Source organism: Panthera onca, chromosome B4 (genome assembly GCF_046562875.1).
Source record: "Panthera onca isolate mPanOnc1 chromosome B4, mPanOnc1 haplotype 2, whole genome shotgun sequence".
In the NCBI taxonomy this organism is placed as follows: Eukaryota; Metazoa; Chordata; class Mammalia; order Carnivora; family Felidae; genus Panthera; species Panthera onca.
In genome coordinates this window covers 49,371,934-49,385,638 of record NC_138345.1, presented here as the reverse complement: position 1 = coordinate 49,385,638, position 13,705 = coordinate 49,371,934, and the positions used below count along the sequence as shown (strand labels likewise).

Sequence of the window (13,705 nt, the reverse complement as noted above, 5' to 3'; positions counted from 1 at the left end):
CAGGGGTGAGGTGGGAAGAACAGGACCAAGTACAAAACAAAAAACAAAAAACAAAAACGAAAAGAAAATACAGCCACACTTCTGAAAACCTATTATATTTTTTACATGTGCATCATTAATTCCATTTCTATGACTAAAGATAACCTTTTGTATTTCCTTGATGTTATTAAATTCCTTGGGTCTGCTATCTTACAGGAGAGCACGTTTCCCTGTTGTATAAAAGAAAAGCTGAATTGACAGAAGCTGATGAAAAATTAAGGCAGCTGCCAAATACTGTGGGAATCCTCACAAATGGCTTGTATATCAATACTGTATACTATGTTTCTTTTGATGTATCCCTAATAAAATAAATTAATCATCTTTTTAGACTCCTTTTTCAAGGCCCCAGGATATTCCTCTTAACATCTTCTAAAAGTACAATCTAATTTTATATCTGTCCATCCATATACTCACACACACTCAGCTACACAGAAGCTTTTAAGACTCTTCTTTCCTTCATGCCAAGTCCTACTGAGTCTCTCTTAAGCCAATAACTCCTGAACATACCCTCTCTACTTTATCTCCCAGGCTTTGGAGTGACTCTCCTCACCTCCCACAGGGACTGTGATAAGTCCCCCTAACATCCTGTCACCCCTCCTTAATGTGTCCAGTACCATCTCCTGACCCACTACAGCATAAAGCTGATCATGACATAACCTCTTCTCAAAACCTTGCAGTATGTGCCCCATCACCAGAATGAGCCCAAAGGCCACTGCCGAGCCTAGTTTCCCTATGGGATCCGGCCCTGATCTACCTCTCCAGCTTCAACTCCCAGAGCCCCTTGCCCCCTTGCCCCAATTTAGACCCAACAACTGCAAGCCATGTACAGTTCCCTGAACACGCTCCTGTGCCTTCACACACGCTAGTTCCTCTGTCTAAAATCATTCGCTAACTCACCAACACGCCTCCTTACCCTTTAAGACCCTATGCAGCTATTAGCTCCTCTATGAAGAATCCTCTTACTCTCTGTCACCAACCTCTGCAAAATAAATCACTCCCTGCTCAGAGTTACAAGTGTAGCTTCTGCATATCTCTATTAGCATATTTTGCATACATATAATACTATATATCCTGCATGATGATGTTTTAAACTTGATTATTCCTCCTAAACAACTAAGTTTCCTTAAGGACCGCGAAACACTTCTGTATTCTTGGGAATTCACATGGTCAGCTACTTAGCAGGCAAGCAGATACTGAGAGAATGAGTAAATACAAATAATTAAATATATAAAACTAATTAAAATAATATAAAATTATATATAAAGCCTCCAGGTGTTTTGAGGTGAAGAACCGGAAACAGGTTGAGAGACAACAGCAAAGCCAAAACAATTTTACCCGAAGCCACGGGGATGGTGGAGCCGGCTGCCTTCAGTGCTTTCACAGCATCACACACTCGTGCGGGATAAACACAAACGGCGGCTGTAGTAAGGCCTATGAAGAAAGAAATCATAACAGCCTACTTTAGCGGCAGTTCAATTTGTACAATATGCTTTTAATTATTATTTATACCACCACACTGGCAGAAATCAAAATGGCAGGAAAAATAACTCCCCCATGACGCTGCACTGAATGAAAAAGTTTTAGGGGCGCCTGGGTGGCTCAGTTGGTTAAGCCTCTGACTTTGGCTCAGGTCATGATCTCACGGTTCGTGGGTTCGAGCCCCGCGTCGTGCTCTGTGCTGACAGCTCAGAGCCTGGAGCCTGCTTGGATTCTGTGTCCCCCTCTCTCTCTGCCCCTCCCCTGATCTCTCTCTCTCTCTCTCAAGAATAAATAAACATTAAAAAATTTTTTTAATAAAGAAAAAGCTTTGACTTTCCACATTCCCTTCCAGGTCTTGACAATATGGGTCATTTTCTAACTGTTAAAGTCATGGAATAAAATAATCATGATGCTGCTCTTTGAGGATAATATAATACCACTTTTTAAAAATTCCTAGGGGCGCCTGGGTGGCTCAGTCGGTTAAGCGTCCGACTTCAGCTCAGGTCACGATCTCACAGTCCGTGAGTTCGAGTCCCGCGTCGGGCTCTGGGCCGATGGCTCAGAGCCTGGAGCCTGCTTCCGATTCTGTGTCTCCCTCTCTCTCTGCCCCTCCCCCGTTCATGCTCTGTCTCTCTCTGTCTCAAAAATAAATAAACGTTAAAAAAAAAAAAATTAAAAATTCCTAAATGGTAAACATAATGGTCTTGACTCAGTGACAATATTTTATTTCATGTAGATAACAAAATCCAGATTTCTACAGCAAACAGACAGTGGATGAAAAAAAAAAATGGACATGAACCTTACAAGGTAATAATAGCAAAATGACATTTAATTGATCCTATTCCCTGTTGCAAGAAATAATAATATCTGAATCTGGAGCCCTTATTTGGAAGAATAAGCTCTTAAATCTAAAAAAAATCAAATAAAAATCAAATAGCCAATATAAAACAAAACAAGAGCATAAGACTCATATGAAGTTGTTACTTTTTTCAGCCCCTCCCTCAAGGCTGTTACTTTTAATAACTTTGTATAACAACACCTACAAATAGGTGGTGTTTTTATTGTCAACTCAAAAGAAACATCATAAATATTTTTCAAAAGCTGTGGCGTTATAGGTCTACAAATTATCTACAAATTACTTGGGATAAAACACCAGCATTGGACCAAAGCAGCATCTCTAGCTACATTCATTACAGATAGGCACTCAGGGATCATGAAACATCTCTCCATGAAAAGCTCCTAAAACCAGCCCAGTGAGTGATACGCACATCATCCCGGAAATGCTGTTAGCCTTCCAGATCTTGGTTTCCTCATTTAGATACAGAGGATCAACTCTCAAAGAAAGGTCTCCTCCTTTCCTAAAATGTTAACATTCTAAACTTACGGCAACTTTAGAAAGTCCTTTCTTTCATGTATACTAAGAGAGTGAATATAACTTTTTTCAAAAGATCTAACCTAATATACGAGCATGCAATATTCCCCATTTGCATTTTATTCTCAAAAGTATTTCATTTACTCACAGAAAATACTTTATGTATGAGATGTGATTATTAAGTAATGAGACTGGCTTTTGCACATGTGGCTAGGGAATGAGAATCAGTATTTTAGAGTCACTAGATAGAAAATTTCCCACACTGAAGAAGTAGAAAGAAAAATAAAGAAACTCTCTACCAGCAACTTTAATCCATGATGGGAAGAACTGACCTAAAAAAGAGATTCAGATTCTCTCCCTGTTGTTTTTTAGAGAAGAATCTCAATTATATGCTATGTACACAAATCTACCAGTGGATCTTACTGCTATTATCATTTAAGCAGCTGAATCTTGTCTTAAGTCCTCTTAGATTTAGTAATTAGTACTGTAAAGGGGTAAACACAGACAGATTATACACAACATTACCTTTATCATGCACATTTAAAGCTTTTAAGAGATCTTCCCGGATTGGATACTTGGCTTTATAACAAAGCCTTTGAACGTTAGAAGATGTGTCATCACCTGAGAGTGTAGTAAGATCTATAAAGGTAACAGCTTTCAGGAGCCAAGCAGCCTGGTTTAAGAAAAGTAAAAAACAAAATTAAAAAAAAAATCGTCAACAACCCAGTTAGTTAGCAGGAAATCATTAGACAAACATTTGTGCTAAAATCTGACATCTACACTGTTCTCAGGCATGTCATTCTCTATATGATATAGACATTGCTCAACAGGGACCAAAAAGATGAACACTGCAGAGAACAAAATAAAAGAGGGGTACGGAGTTGTCTTAAAACTATTTTTCCTTCCGTAGCTATCTCAAAATGAAATCCCTAATAGAGCAAGCCTCCCCACATCACACCTCCCCATCTTATCCACCAGGAGCCCTGATGGCTACCATGATATGAGAGAACTTGGGAATAAGAGGATCTCTATCTGATATTTCTACCTCCACCCTTGAGATCTAGGATGAGACATTAAAAAAGAAGTCTCTAATTTCTTTGCTGTTTTTTTTTTTCACTGTATTCCAACCCCATTTTTAAAACAATATTCATAGTTTGTAATTCATTCTAATGAATTTCCTTTTATCTTTCAATTAGAATATTTCCAAGGATGAGTCAAATGAGAAATGCCACCCTAAAGGATTCAATGGCAATATTTTGCCTCACTTGAGAAATGAATTCTGAATTCCTTCTAGTCCTGTGATCCACAGCACATCTTTGGTCAGTATCCACTGAAGGATATGCTGACCACAAGTACCCCATGAAACATCACTTTTTGAATTTTGGAAAATGATTTATGAAAATTAATAGTGAGGTAAACACGGTGGTCAAAGAAGGTCAACTTTTATGCCTAAGGGCCTCAACAGCAGACACACCAGGTTTAGACGTTATGGTTTAAAAATTAAAATAGAAGACAACCAAAGAAGGTATGTCTAAGGAACTGAATAAATGTGTTGAGGAAATACGCCATTTAATTCACTCATGAATAAAGATGCCTCAAATTCATTTGCGGCTTTGCCACTCAAGAGTGGTAAGATGTTTAACTTGTTCGGATAATGTGCTATCTTTCTCCAACCCATCATCATCATATATGAATTATTAAAATAAGTCATGGACAGCTGCAATCTTTTAAGTTTAGATGCATCTTGAGCAAAATTCAATATTGTGGCCTTGAGGGAAGAGACCAGGCATTGTAAACTACAGGAATAGAATGCTCAAGAAGAAACCTTACTTGCCACTCCTTTTTCACCACTCTGCGAGCCTGGATTTGCTCTGCACGCCTCAGAACTGCTGGTTGATTCACTTGTATTTTGGAGATCCAGCTAAGGTCTAAAGGGGAAAGAAGAACACTTCTTTATCAAATATATTCACCTATTTTCACGCAGTCCTTGAAAGGATATATCATTTTGCATCGAAGCTCTTATAAAGCTTCTGTTTCCTTTTTGCACAATTACAAATCAATAGCCTTGTTGAAAGAAGCTTGGTCATGAAAAGGCATACTTCATGTAAAATCAAGTACAGGAGGAACCGGAAGAACTTGTATTGATTCATTACACAGACATATCTAACAGAGGAAAATGTTACATTACTCCTGCCATGTGCCTCACATCTGACGGCAAAGGCTTATTTGTAAGTGCCCCGTCCAGGAGAACAAATGATTAATAAACTACCTAATGAATTAATGTTGGGGCTTAAAGGAACCCTTGATCACTACCCCCTACTGACAAGATTAGTCTCTACTAGATGCTGATATGATATATCCCATTCTTTCGTCAAAGGAGACTATTTCAAAATGTATTAGAAATTACAACATTGATAGAACAGAAGTTTCAAAAAGGGAAAGAAAGAAACAAGCTGTTCAAAAGTCTGGGAGACATCTTTATTGCTTCAGTTTTGAAATGCTCTTTCTTACCTCGATCCTACCCTCCATCTTAGTTAACTGTAACTCCTATTTTGAACCCAGCCTACATGTTAGCTTTTGTGAAAACACTGCCGAGCTCCTCAGATAGAGCTAACATTTTGGATACAGCTGTACTGTACAACTTGTATTCAGTTCAGCCAGGAGTCATGGTAAATTGGTCTCCTATGCTCACTGTACTGTGAGTCATGATCTTATCTTTGAGTATCTAACACCAAACACAGGATGGTGCACATGTATTTCACTTTTATCCACCAGCACTCTGTATAACAGAGGTGACCTTAGAGTAAATTGAGCACACACCCATTTACCTTCTGTAAATAACCTCACTTTTATATCCCTCCAGCATCTTCTACCTTCTATAAATAACTTCATTTTTATATCCCTCCAGCAACTTCTTCTTAGAAGAGGCTTAAAAAAAAACACAGTGGGAAAGGTTATTCATTAGGAAATATGTCCCAATTATCCGTGATTTTGCTTCCTGCAGTATCAGTTACCTGTGGTCAACTGCAGTCCAAAAACCAAAGATCCTCCTTCTGAGGTACCAGAAGGTCAATAGTAGCCTAACACTAGCTCACAATGTCTGCATCATCACCACATTTCCTCTCATCAGATAGGTATTTTATCATCTCACATCATCACTAGGGTGACTACAGTACAATAAAATATTCTGAGAGAGACCACATCCACATGACTTGTATTATAGCATATTGTCATAATTGTTCTATTTTACTATTACTTATTGCCGTTAATCTCTTAGTGTACCTAATTTATAAATTAAAAATTCTCATAGGTGTGTATGTATAGGAAAAAATATGGTATATATGTAGGGTCAAACACTGTCCACAGTTTCAGGCATCGACTAGCGGTGGTCTTGGAACATATTCTCCATGGATAAGAGGGGACTACGGTACACAATTCTCTACAATGTGATGGGGAAAACCGCTGATTGCATACTGCACCACATAACAACACAAATAATAATAATAAAGCATTTGCATCTACCACAGAGATAAGACTATGTTTCTACAAAAAAAAATTCTCTCATTTCCAATTGATTCCTCTTATCAATATTAATGTTGTAGAAATTCGAAGTGCGAGTTTGAGCGATTAATAATGATATACTTATTTAAATATCACTGAATAAAGAGCAGAGTCTGGGTGCTTTTTTTTTTCAATTAAACTATTTTGTTAGCCGAAATCATTTAACAAAACAGATTTTTAACATTTCACTCCATCTGCTCCTCAAAGACACTGTGTGTTTTCCTCCTTGTCTACTGAGCCAACATCACAGAGAAAATGGGAGTCTAAGGTCAAGCAAATGAAATCTGCCTCTTCTTCCCTACACAGAGATGGGTTCTAGGTAAAGCCCAAAGAAATAAGACCAGACTGACACATCAGACTCATCCTAATCATAAGACCTATAAGAACCCCTCTATACCCAAAAACAGGGGAGATTCTTAAAAAAACAAAAACAACAACTAGTAACGGTGATTAGGTTTGTGGTAAAGATCGTTTCAGGCAGATAGTAAAACCAATGAGGCAAAGAGTTGTGTGAAATACAGGGCTCACCACCAAGCCACTGTTGGCAGTGGCCAAAAGAGGGAAGCCTATGCTGGTGGGGCAAGGCTTTGAGGGGCCGTCCTTTATCAGTCATGTGACACTTCTGGAAGCCCCTCCCCACCTCTTCTCTACCACTACCACCAATGGAAGCACTGCTACTGGAGAGAGGTCCAGGACGCTCCATCGCCTGGCTGCCTCTGTCCTCATATGACCCTCTTCTCCCTCTCTGCTCCTCCAACCCTGTGGTACAGCGTTTCTAAACTATCAGGAGTTCACTGGCAAGCCTGTCACGTTCTGTCTCTGGACCTGTGCATGCTGTCTGCTCCTTCTGCCCTTCATTATCTTGCCAATACAGTGAACTCCTACCCAACCTTTAGGACTCAGTTCGAATGCTACTGTCTCTGTGAACCTTCTCCGAACCATACCAGTTGAGCTACTCCTTTGTTCCTTTGCACTTAAGGCTACTCTCTAGTCTACCGTTAGCGCAGACCCCTTCATTCTGAATACACTGATTTGCCGAAATGTTCACATTCCCCACAGATTTTTAAAACTCCAAGCCAAGTGCCTGACACATGGCGGCATTCAATAAATAAGCCGAATGGTTCCCCGACACCAGCCATGATCGAATTCTGAGCAACACCATTCCCAGTTGCTTTAAAACAAAATGAGTGTTTACTTTTTCCCCCCCACCACTTTACTGAGGTATAAGTGACAAATAAAAATTGTGTATGTTTAAGATACACATCTTGATGTTTTGATATGCATATGCACTGCGAAATAACCACCACAATCAAGCTAATTAACCTATCTATCACTTCACACCATTTTCTCTTTTTCCCTTTTTTGTGTGTGCTGAGAACAATTAAGATCTGCTCTCTGGGCAGATTTCAAGCACACGATAAAGTATTGTTAACAATGGTCACATTACCGTACACTAGATCTCTGGAACTTATTCACCTTGTATAATGGAACTTTGCACCCCAACTGTTTCCAATAAAGGAACTTGGGAATCTCCACAAGAGAAGTTGGGATTGAGGCATGCATGGAATACCTGAGGACATCCACCTTAAAAACTAATTTTTAGTAATATTCCCCACCAAAGGTTAGAACCCACAGGGCCTGCTCTCATACTTCACAGACATCACTTGCCAGAGGTCCCTGCAAACCACCTACTGGAGAATGTAATAGGCTAACTTCTCTTGCAGTATCAGCCTCCACTGTTAAAAATATCATTAGTGGTCATAAAATTATCTGGCCCCATATTTAATCCAGCCACAGAATTTGCCTCTGTGACCTCCCGTGGTAATGAATTATATAAGTGACTATCTCATTTTATTAGCACTTAATTTGCTACTCTTTAATTTCATCAAATAACCCTTGTTCTCATATTATGGGGTCTGGGGAAAAGAAAGGACTGATTGGCCTTTGTTATGTCCTTCATAATTTTTAATATTTTATTCGAGTACCCTTTAGCGTCTCCTTTCCGGGAGAAGTGATTCTAATGCACACAATCTCATCAGTACCATAGAATCTTCTCTTACGGGGCCAGGAGGGGTTTCAAGTGCACGTGCCTTTGGGGAGAATCGACATGAAGCCATAATTGGAAGGCGATAATACTCTTTTCTTAAAACTCTCCCATGAAAAAATGCCCTACTGTGTCTCTTAGTATGTCATTTGGGTGGCTTTCAGGCCCTTCTGTCAGTTATAAATTTATTCTCAGATACTCTTCTCACAATTTTTTATTATTGTTATCTTTCCTGTGTGAAGTCTCAATGGAGACCAATCATTTTCCTTACAACTCTACCATGTGGTCTGTCACTTCCACAAGTGCTTCCCTGGATGTTCTCGCACTTCTTCAGAGTATTTCAAATGGTAACTCTGTGAAAGGAGGTTTATTTGTATTTTGATTTGACCTTTGTTCCTAATAGAGAAAAATACATTGTGATAGCTTAGTAGAGATTTTTTTTCCCCCAAATTTGGGAAAAGGAAGAAAGACTAAATTTCCCATGCTTTCTTTTCATTCTTTTCTGTTTATTTCCAGTTCTAATTTGCAACTTCCCAGGAATCAGCCAGACCTTTCCATATGCACAAGTGCCTAGCACAAAAATAGTTGCTCAATAAGGCTCTTGCATCACAGTAAATTTATAAAATTTTTAAAAATGTTTATTTATTTTGAGAGAGAGAGAGAGAGAGAGAGAGAGAGAGAAGGAGAAGCAGAGAGAGAGGGAGATAGATAATCCCAAGCAGGCTCCACGCTGTCAACACAGAGCCCAACAGGGTTCAGTCTCACAAACTGTGAGATCATGATGTGAGCCATAATCAGGAGTCGGTTACTTAACCAATTAAACCATCCAGGCGCTCCACAGTAAATTTATTGTTTACCACAGACCCTGTAACTGGTGAAATATCAACTTGACCATGTCTAGTCCTTTTTTTTTTTTAATGTTTATTTTTGAGAGACAGACACAGAGCATGAGCAGGGGAGGGGCAGAGAGAGGGAGACACAGAATACGAAGCAGGCTCCAGGCTCTGAGCTTTCAGCACAAAGCTCAACACAGGGCTCAAACTCACAAATCATGAGGTCATGACTTGAGCCGAAGTCGGACGCCCAACTGACTGAACTACCCAGCAGCCCCAACCAGGTAGGGTCTTTTAAACTCAGCCTTGGAAAAGGGCAGCTTGGCTAGAAAAAAAAAGAGCTTTGGATGTTAGTGCATGCCTGATCCATCCAAGCTCATAAGATACTCAACTTATATAAATGAGCAGACTCAGCCTTGCCCACTTCCTAAGCCAAAAATATACAAGAAAGACTGGAAGCCCCATCCTTACTAGCAGGTAGGAATAAGAATTAGCTTTCTTCACAAAGTCTACTACCATCCAATAAGCCCCCGGTAAGCTCTCTGGGGCATCCACGCCCCCACTGGACATGAGCCAACTTTTCCAACATCCTACTGTGTAAACCCAATTCTCAGAGCCCAGATAGATGATCTAAAAACTAAGACACCCGGGCTCAGTTGGTTTAGTGTCCAACTCTTGATCTCAGCTCAGGTCTTAATCTCAGGGTCATGAGTTTAAGCGCCACACTGGGCTCCATGCTAGGGGTGAAGTTTATTTAAAAAAAAAAAAATAGAAACCAAGACACCAGCAACTTAGAACATATATTACTACTAGTCACAGAGCCTTACTACTATGACATCTCCCCAGAGCCACTCTGACCCTAATCTTCAACTCCTATCCCACATACATTCTCCATTAAGACCACTCTTTAGGTTATTAATCCAAGTCCAGGTGAATATTAAGTTTACTACACCCTCTAAAATATTTCAACTTAGGGGCACATAGGCAGCTCAGTCGATTAAGCATCTGACTTCAGCTCAGGTCAAGATCTCACGGTTCATGGGTTCGAGCCCCACATCAGGCTTTGTGCTGACAGGTCAGAGCCTGGAGCCTGCTTCTGATTCTATGTCTCCCTCTCTCTCTGCCCCTCCCCTGCTTATGCTTTGTCTTTCTCTCTCACTCTCTCTCTCTCTCTCAAAAATAGATAAATATATTATTTTAATTTTTAAATAAATAAAATACTTCAACTTAGGTTTCTGGCATCAATCTGACATGATCTGCTAACTTGTTCCTTCTTTACCAATCTAGAATATTCTCTGCTTACCCTCCTGTTCCCTCTGGCTTTCATTTCTAGTATGTATTGTATCCATAGCCATGTGGGTTATAATATTCTTTCAGAACACATCACAGTGGAAGAAAGTCTGGGCTCACATTATAAGATACATGTGCTCTTGTACTGGCTTCACATAGCAGCATCCCATTGTGATTTTAAGGTCTCCCCATTTTCTCTTATCCTTCATCCCTCCTTAAGACATGAGCCCTTTCCCAGCTATTGCTGCTCTTTACTAAGTAATTTCTCCCAATTATTCTTCTTCTCGATTCATCAGCTATTGCCTGTAGGTTAATCTAGACACCAAAAGGAGAACCTAGTCACTTGCTCTGGCATCAAAAGTACTGTTTGTTGCGGTCTCCAGGCTCCCTGTTTCAGATCCACTTGTTCCAAGGATGCCCATAACCACTCAGTGACTAGCCTCAAAGGTTCAACAGCTAGGGGTGGCTGCAATTATGTAGCCAGAGAGCCAGAAGCCCTTAGAGGAGTGAAGCACCCAAATGCAAGTCCTACTACCTCTCCATTTAGCCTGTCTGGCCTGTAAGCACTGTGCTACACGGGGTGAGAAATGCAGTGGCATGAAACAGGTTGCTGCTATCCTGAAAGAGCTTAGGGAATAAAGTTACAGACTGGCAAGATCTGAATAATATAAAAAATATGGGGACATACATTGGCTTTTAACCAACATTTCCAAAGAACCAGTTAGGAATCTTTCAGTTTTTAAAAATGACAAAAAACTGACTTTGGTGACTGGAACAAAAAGGGAAGGATGGTAAAAACTCAGATAACTGAGAAGAGATTGGAGGAACAAGCTCAGAAAAGAGACAGGAACCAAAGACAACAATACAGAGCCAAAACCAGAACAACGCCAGCATTTAACAGCAATAGCCTGGCCAAGATGTCACAGCAGCTGCTGCGGACAATGACACCACCACTTAATCTAAGTCACTCGGAGCCTCAAGTTCCATATAAAAGCATCCAAAGCCTGAACTATGCATGACTGTGGGCGGCAGGGAAGAGGAGAGATCCATTCCTTCCTCTTTGTGCCTCCCTGATGGAATTGCCCAACACTAAGAGGACAGGAGTTAGTTGCTGGAAACTCAAAAAAATTATAAATTTCTATGACAATGGTCAGTAAGTTTGGGACATGCTACATGGGTTAGTTAGTTTCTCTTAGAGATACATAAAGCATTTAGCACATTAGCCTCTACAACAAAGTCCCACAGGAAAGAAAGACTCTTGGATTTTCTTTAATTCAGCATTTCTCAAACATTTGACCACAAAAGGCATTTTCCCTGTAACATACACCTACCACAATGGCTGGGCAATAAGTCAAGTTCAGAGGAAGGGAAGGTCAGAGCCAGTTCATCCAGCTGGCTAAAAAAAAACTCTTAGTAAATAAGTAGAGATGAGAGATTGACCCTAAAGCAGAGGTTTTCAGTCTGGAGACATTTTTGGTTGTCGCAGCTGGTGGTAGGAAAGTGACACTTGCATCTAGTAGGCAGAGAGGCCAGGGATGCTGCTAAGCATCCTACAACGTACAGGACAGTCTCTCTCAGTAGTATAAGTGCCTGACACTAAGCTTTTGATTGCTTAGGCATCCATTTCAGGACATCTGTCCTGAATAAACACATCAGCAGCTGTATGACACTGCTACTAACAAACCAAGCAACAAGGAGCTAGACAGCCCCCCCACACGAAGGTCCCTCTCTCAGAGAGCCCTGGGTAACCTAGACAACCACCTGAGTCACCTTGCTTCCCCTTCTCATGCTCCAATTCTTGCTCTTTTGCTTTAAATTAGCCAATAGAGAGAGAGCCCACAAAACCCTAGACACCCACCTTGAGACCCTAAATAAAGACACAGGTCATCGCTTGTGCACGCACACTTGCTCTCTCTCTACCTGAAACTACACAGTGCGGCCCTCAGGTGTGCCGTGTACTCTCCAGGACCTGTGAGTAATAAGTCTTGATCCTCAAAGTTCCCTGATGATTTTTGCTGAAATGTGCCCTGCAGCTGTGACAAGAACAGGAAGAGGTGGCCCACCCACAAATAGGAGCCCCAGTAGGGGAACTGTCTATGGAATTTGCCACAAATGATGTAACCAGGTGGGCACTGCGGGCATTCCTAACCAAGGCCACTACCAGTAACAGGCTCAGGACCAACAGCACGGTCCAATAACAGAGAGTAACTGGCCCCAAACGTCAATAGTGCCAACATTGAGAAAGCCTACCCGAAGGATGGGCAGGATCAAGAAGAAAAAAGTGGAACCACTGAAGGTTTAAGGGAAATAGAGTGTCAGGAGTAAAAGCAAGTTGGCTCTACATGATTCACTGTGGCTTATTTATAAAGCTTCTTAAGTACCAGGCTAAGGAGTCTAGAGCTGTGCTATCCAATCAGTAGCCACTGGCCACATGTGGCCATCCGAGCATCTGAAATGTGGAACAGTCCAATTTGAGATATGCTTTAAGTATAAAATACTCAGCAGATTTCAAAGATTTAGCACCAAAATGAATGCAAAACATCTCTGTAATTATGTTTTGGTATTGATTATACACTGACAATATAATATTTGGGTTAAATAAATATTTGGTTAAATAAAAAGTTATTAAAACAATTTTCACCTGTTTTTTACCTTTTATAATGTGGATTCTAGAAGACCTTAAATTACTTTGTGTTGCCCGTTGTATTTTTTTTTTTAAGTTTATTTACTTTGAGAGAGAGTGTGTGGAAAAGAGGAGCAGAGAGAGAAGAGAGATAGAATCCCAAGCAGGCTCTGTGCTGTCTGCACAGAGCCCAATGCAGGGCTCGATCTCATAAGCAGCAAGATCACAACCTGAGCCAAAATCAAGAGTCATACACTTAACCAACTGAGCCACCCAAGCACCCTGCACATTGTATTTCTATTAGACAGCACTGGTCTAGACTTTCTCCTGTAAGTGATCAGAGCCTCTGAAGATTTCCAAACTGGGCTGTAACAGAATCAAAGAAGTATTTTTTAAAAATAATCAGCATACAGAATATGTCCCATAGAAACGCTTACACAAATACACAAATACAAGTATGAAAA

The 13,705-nt window shown here is 40.4% G+C and overlaps 1 protein-coding gene across 1 annotated transcript in view; it reads right to left on the bottom strand.

The window, feature by feature from the left end:
- Window positions 1-13,705, bottom strand: part of DERA (deoxyribose-phosphate aldolase) — a 117,304-nt gene that overhangs the window by 63,675 nt on the left and 39,924 nt on the right. The window contains exons 2-4 of the mRNA XM_060658266.2: window positions 4,721-4,818; window positions 3,416-3,563; window positions 1,375-1,470 (exon numbers count right to left, since the gene is read on the bottom strand). Coding sequence (XP_060514249.1) covers window positions 1,375-1,470; window positions 3,416-3,563; window positions 4,721-4,818 — 342 coding nt within the window. The remainder of the gene's footprint in view (window positions 1-1,374; window positions 1,471-3,415; window positions 3,564-4,720; window positions 4,819-13,705) is intronic.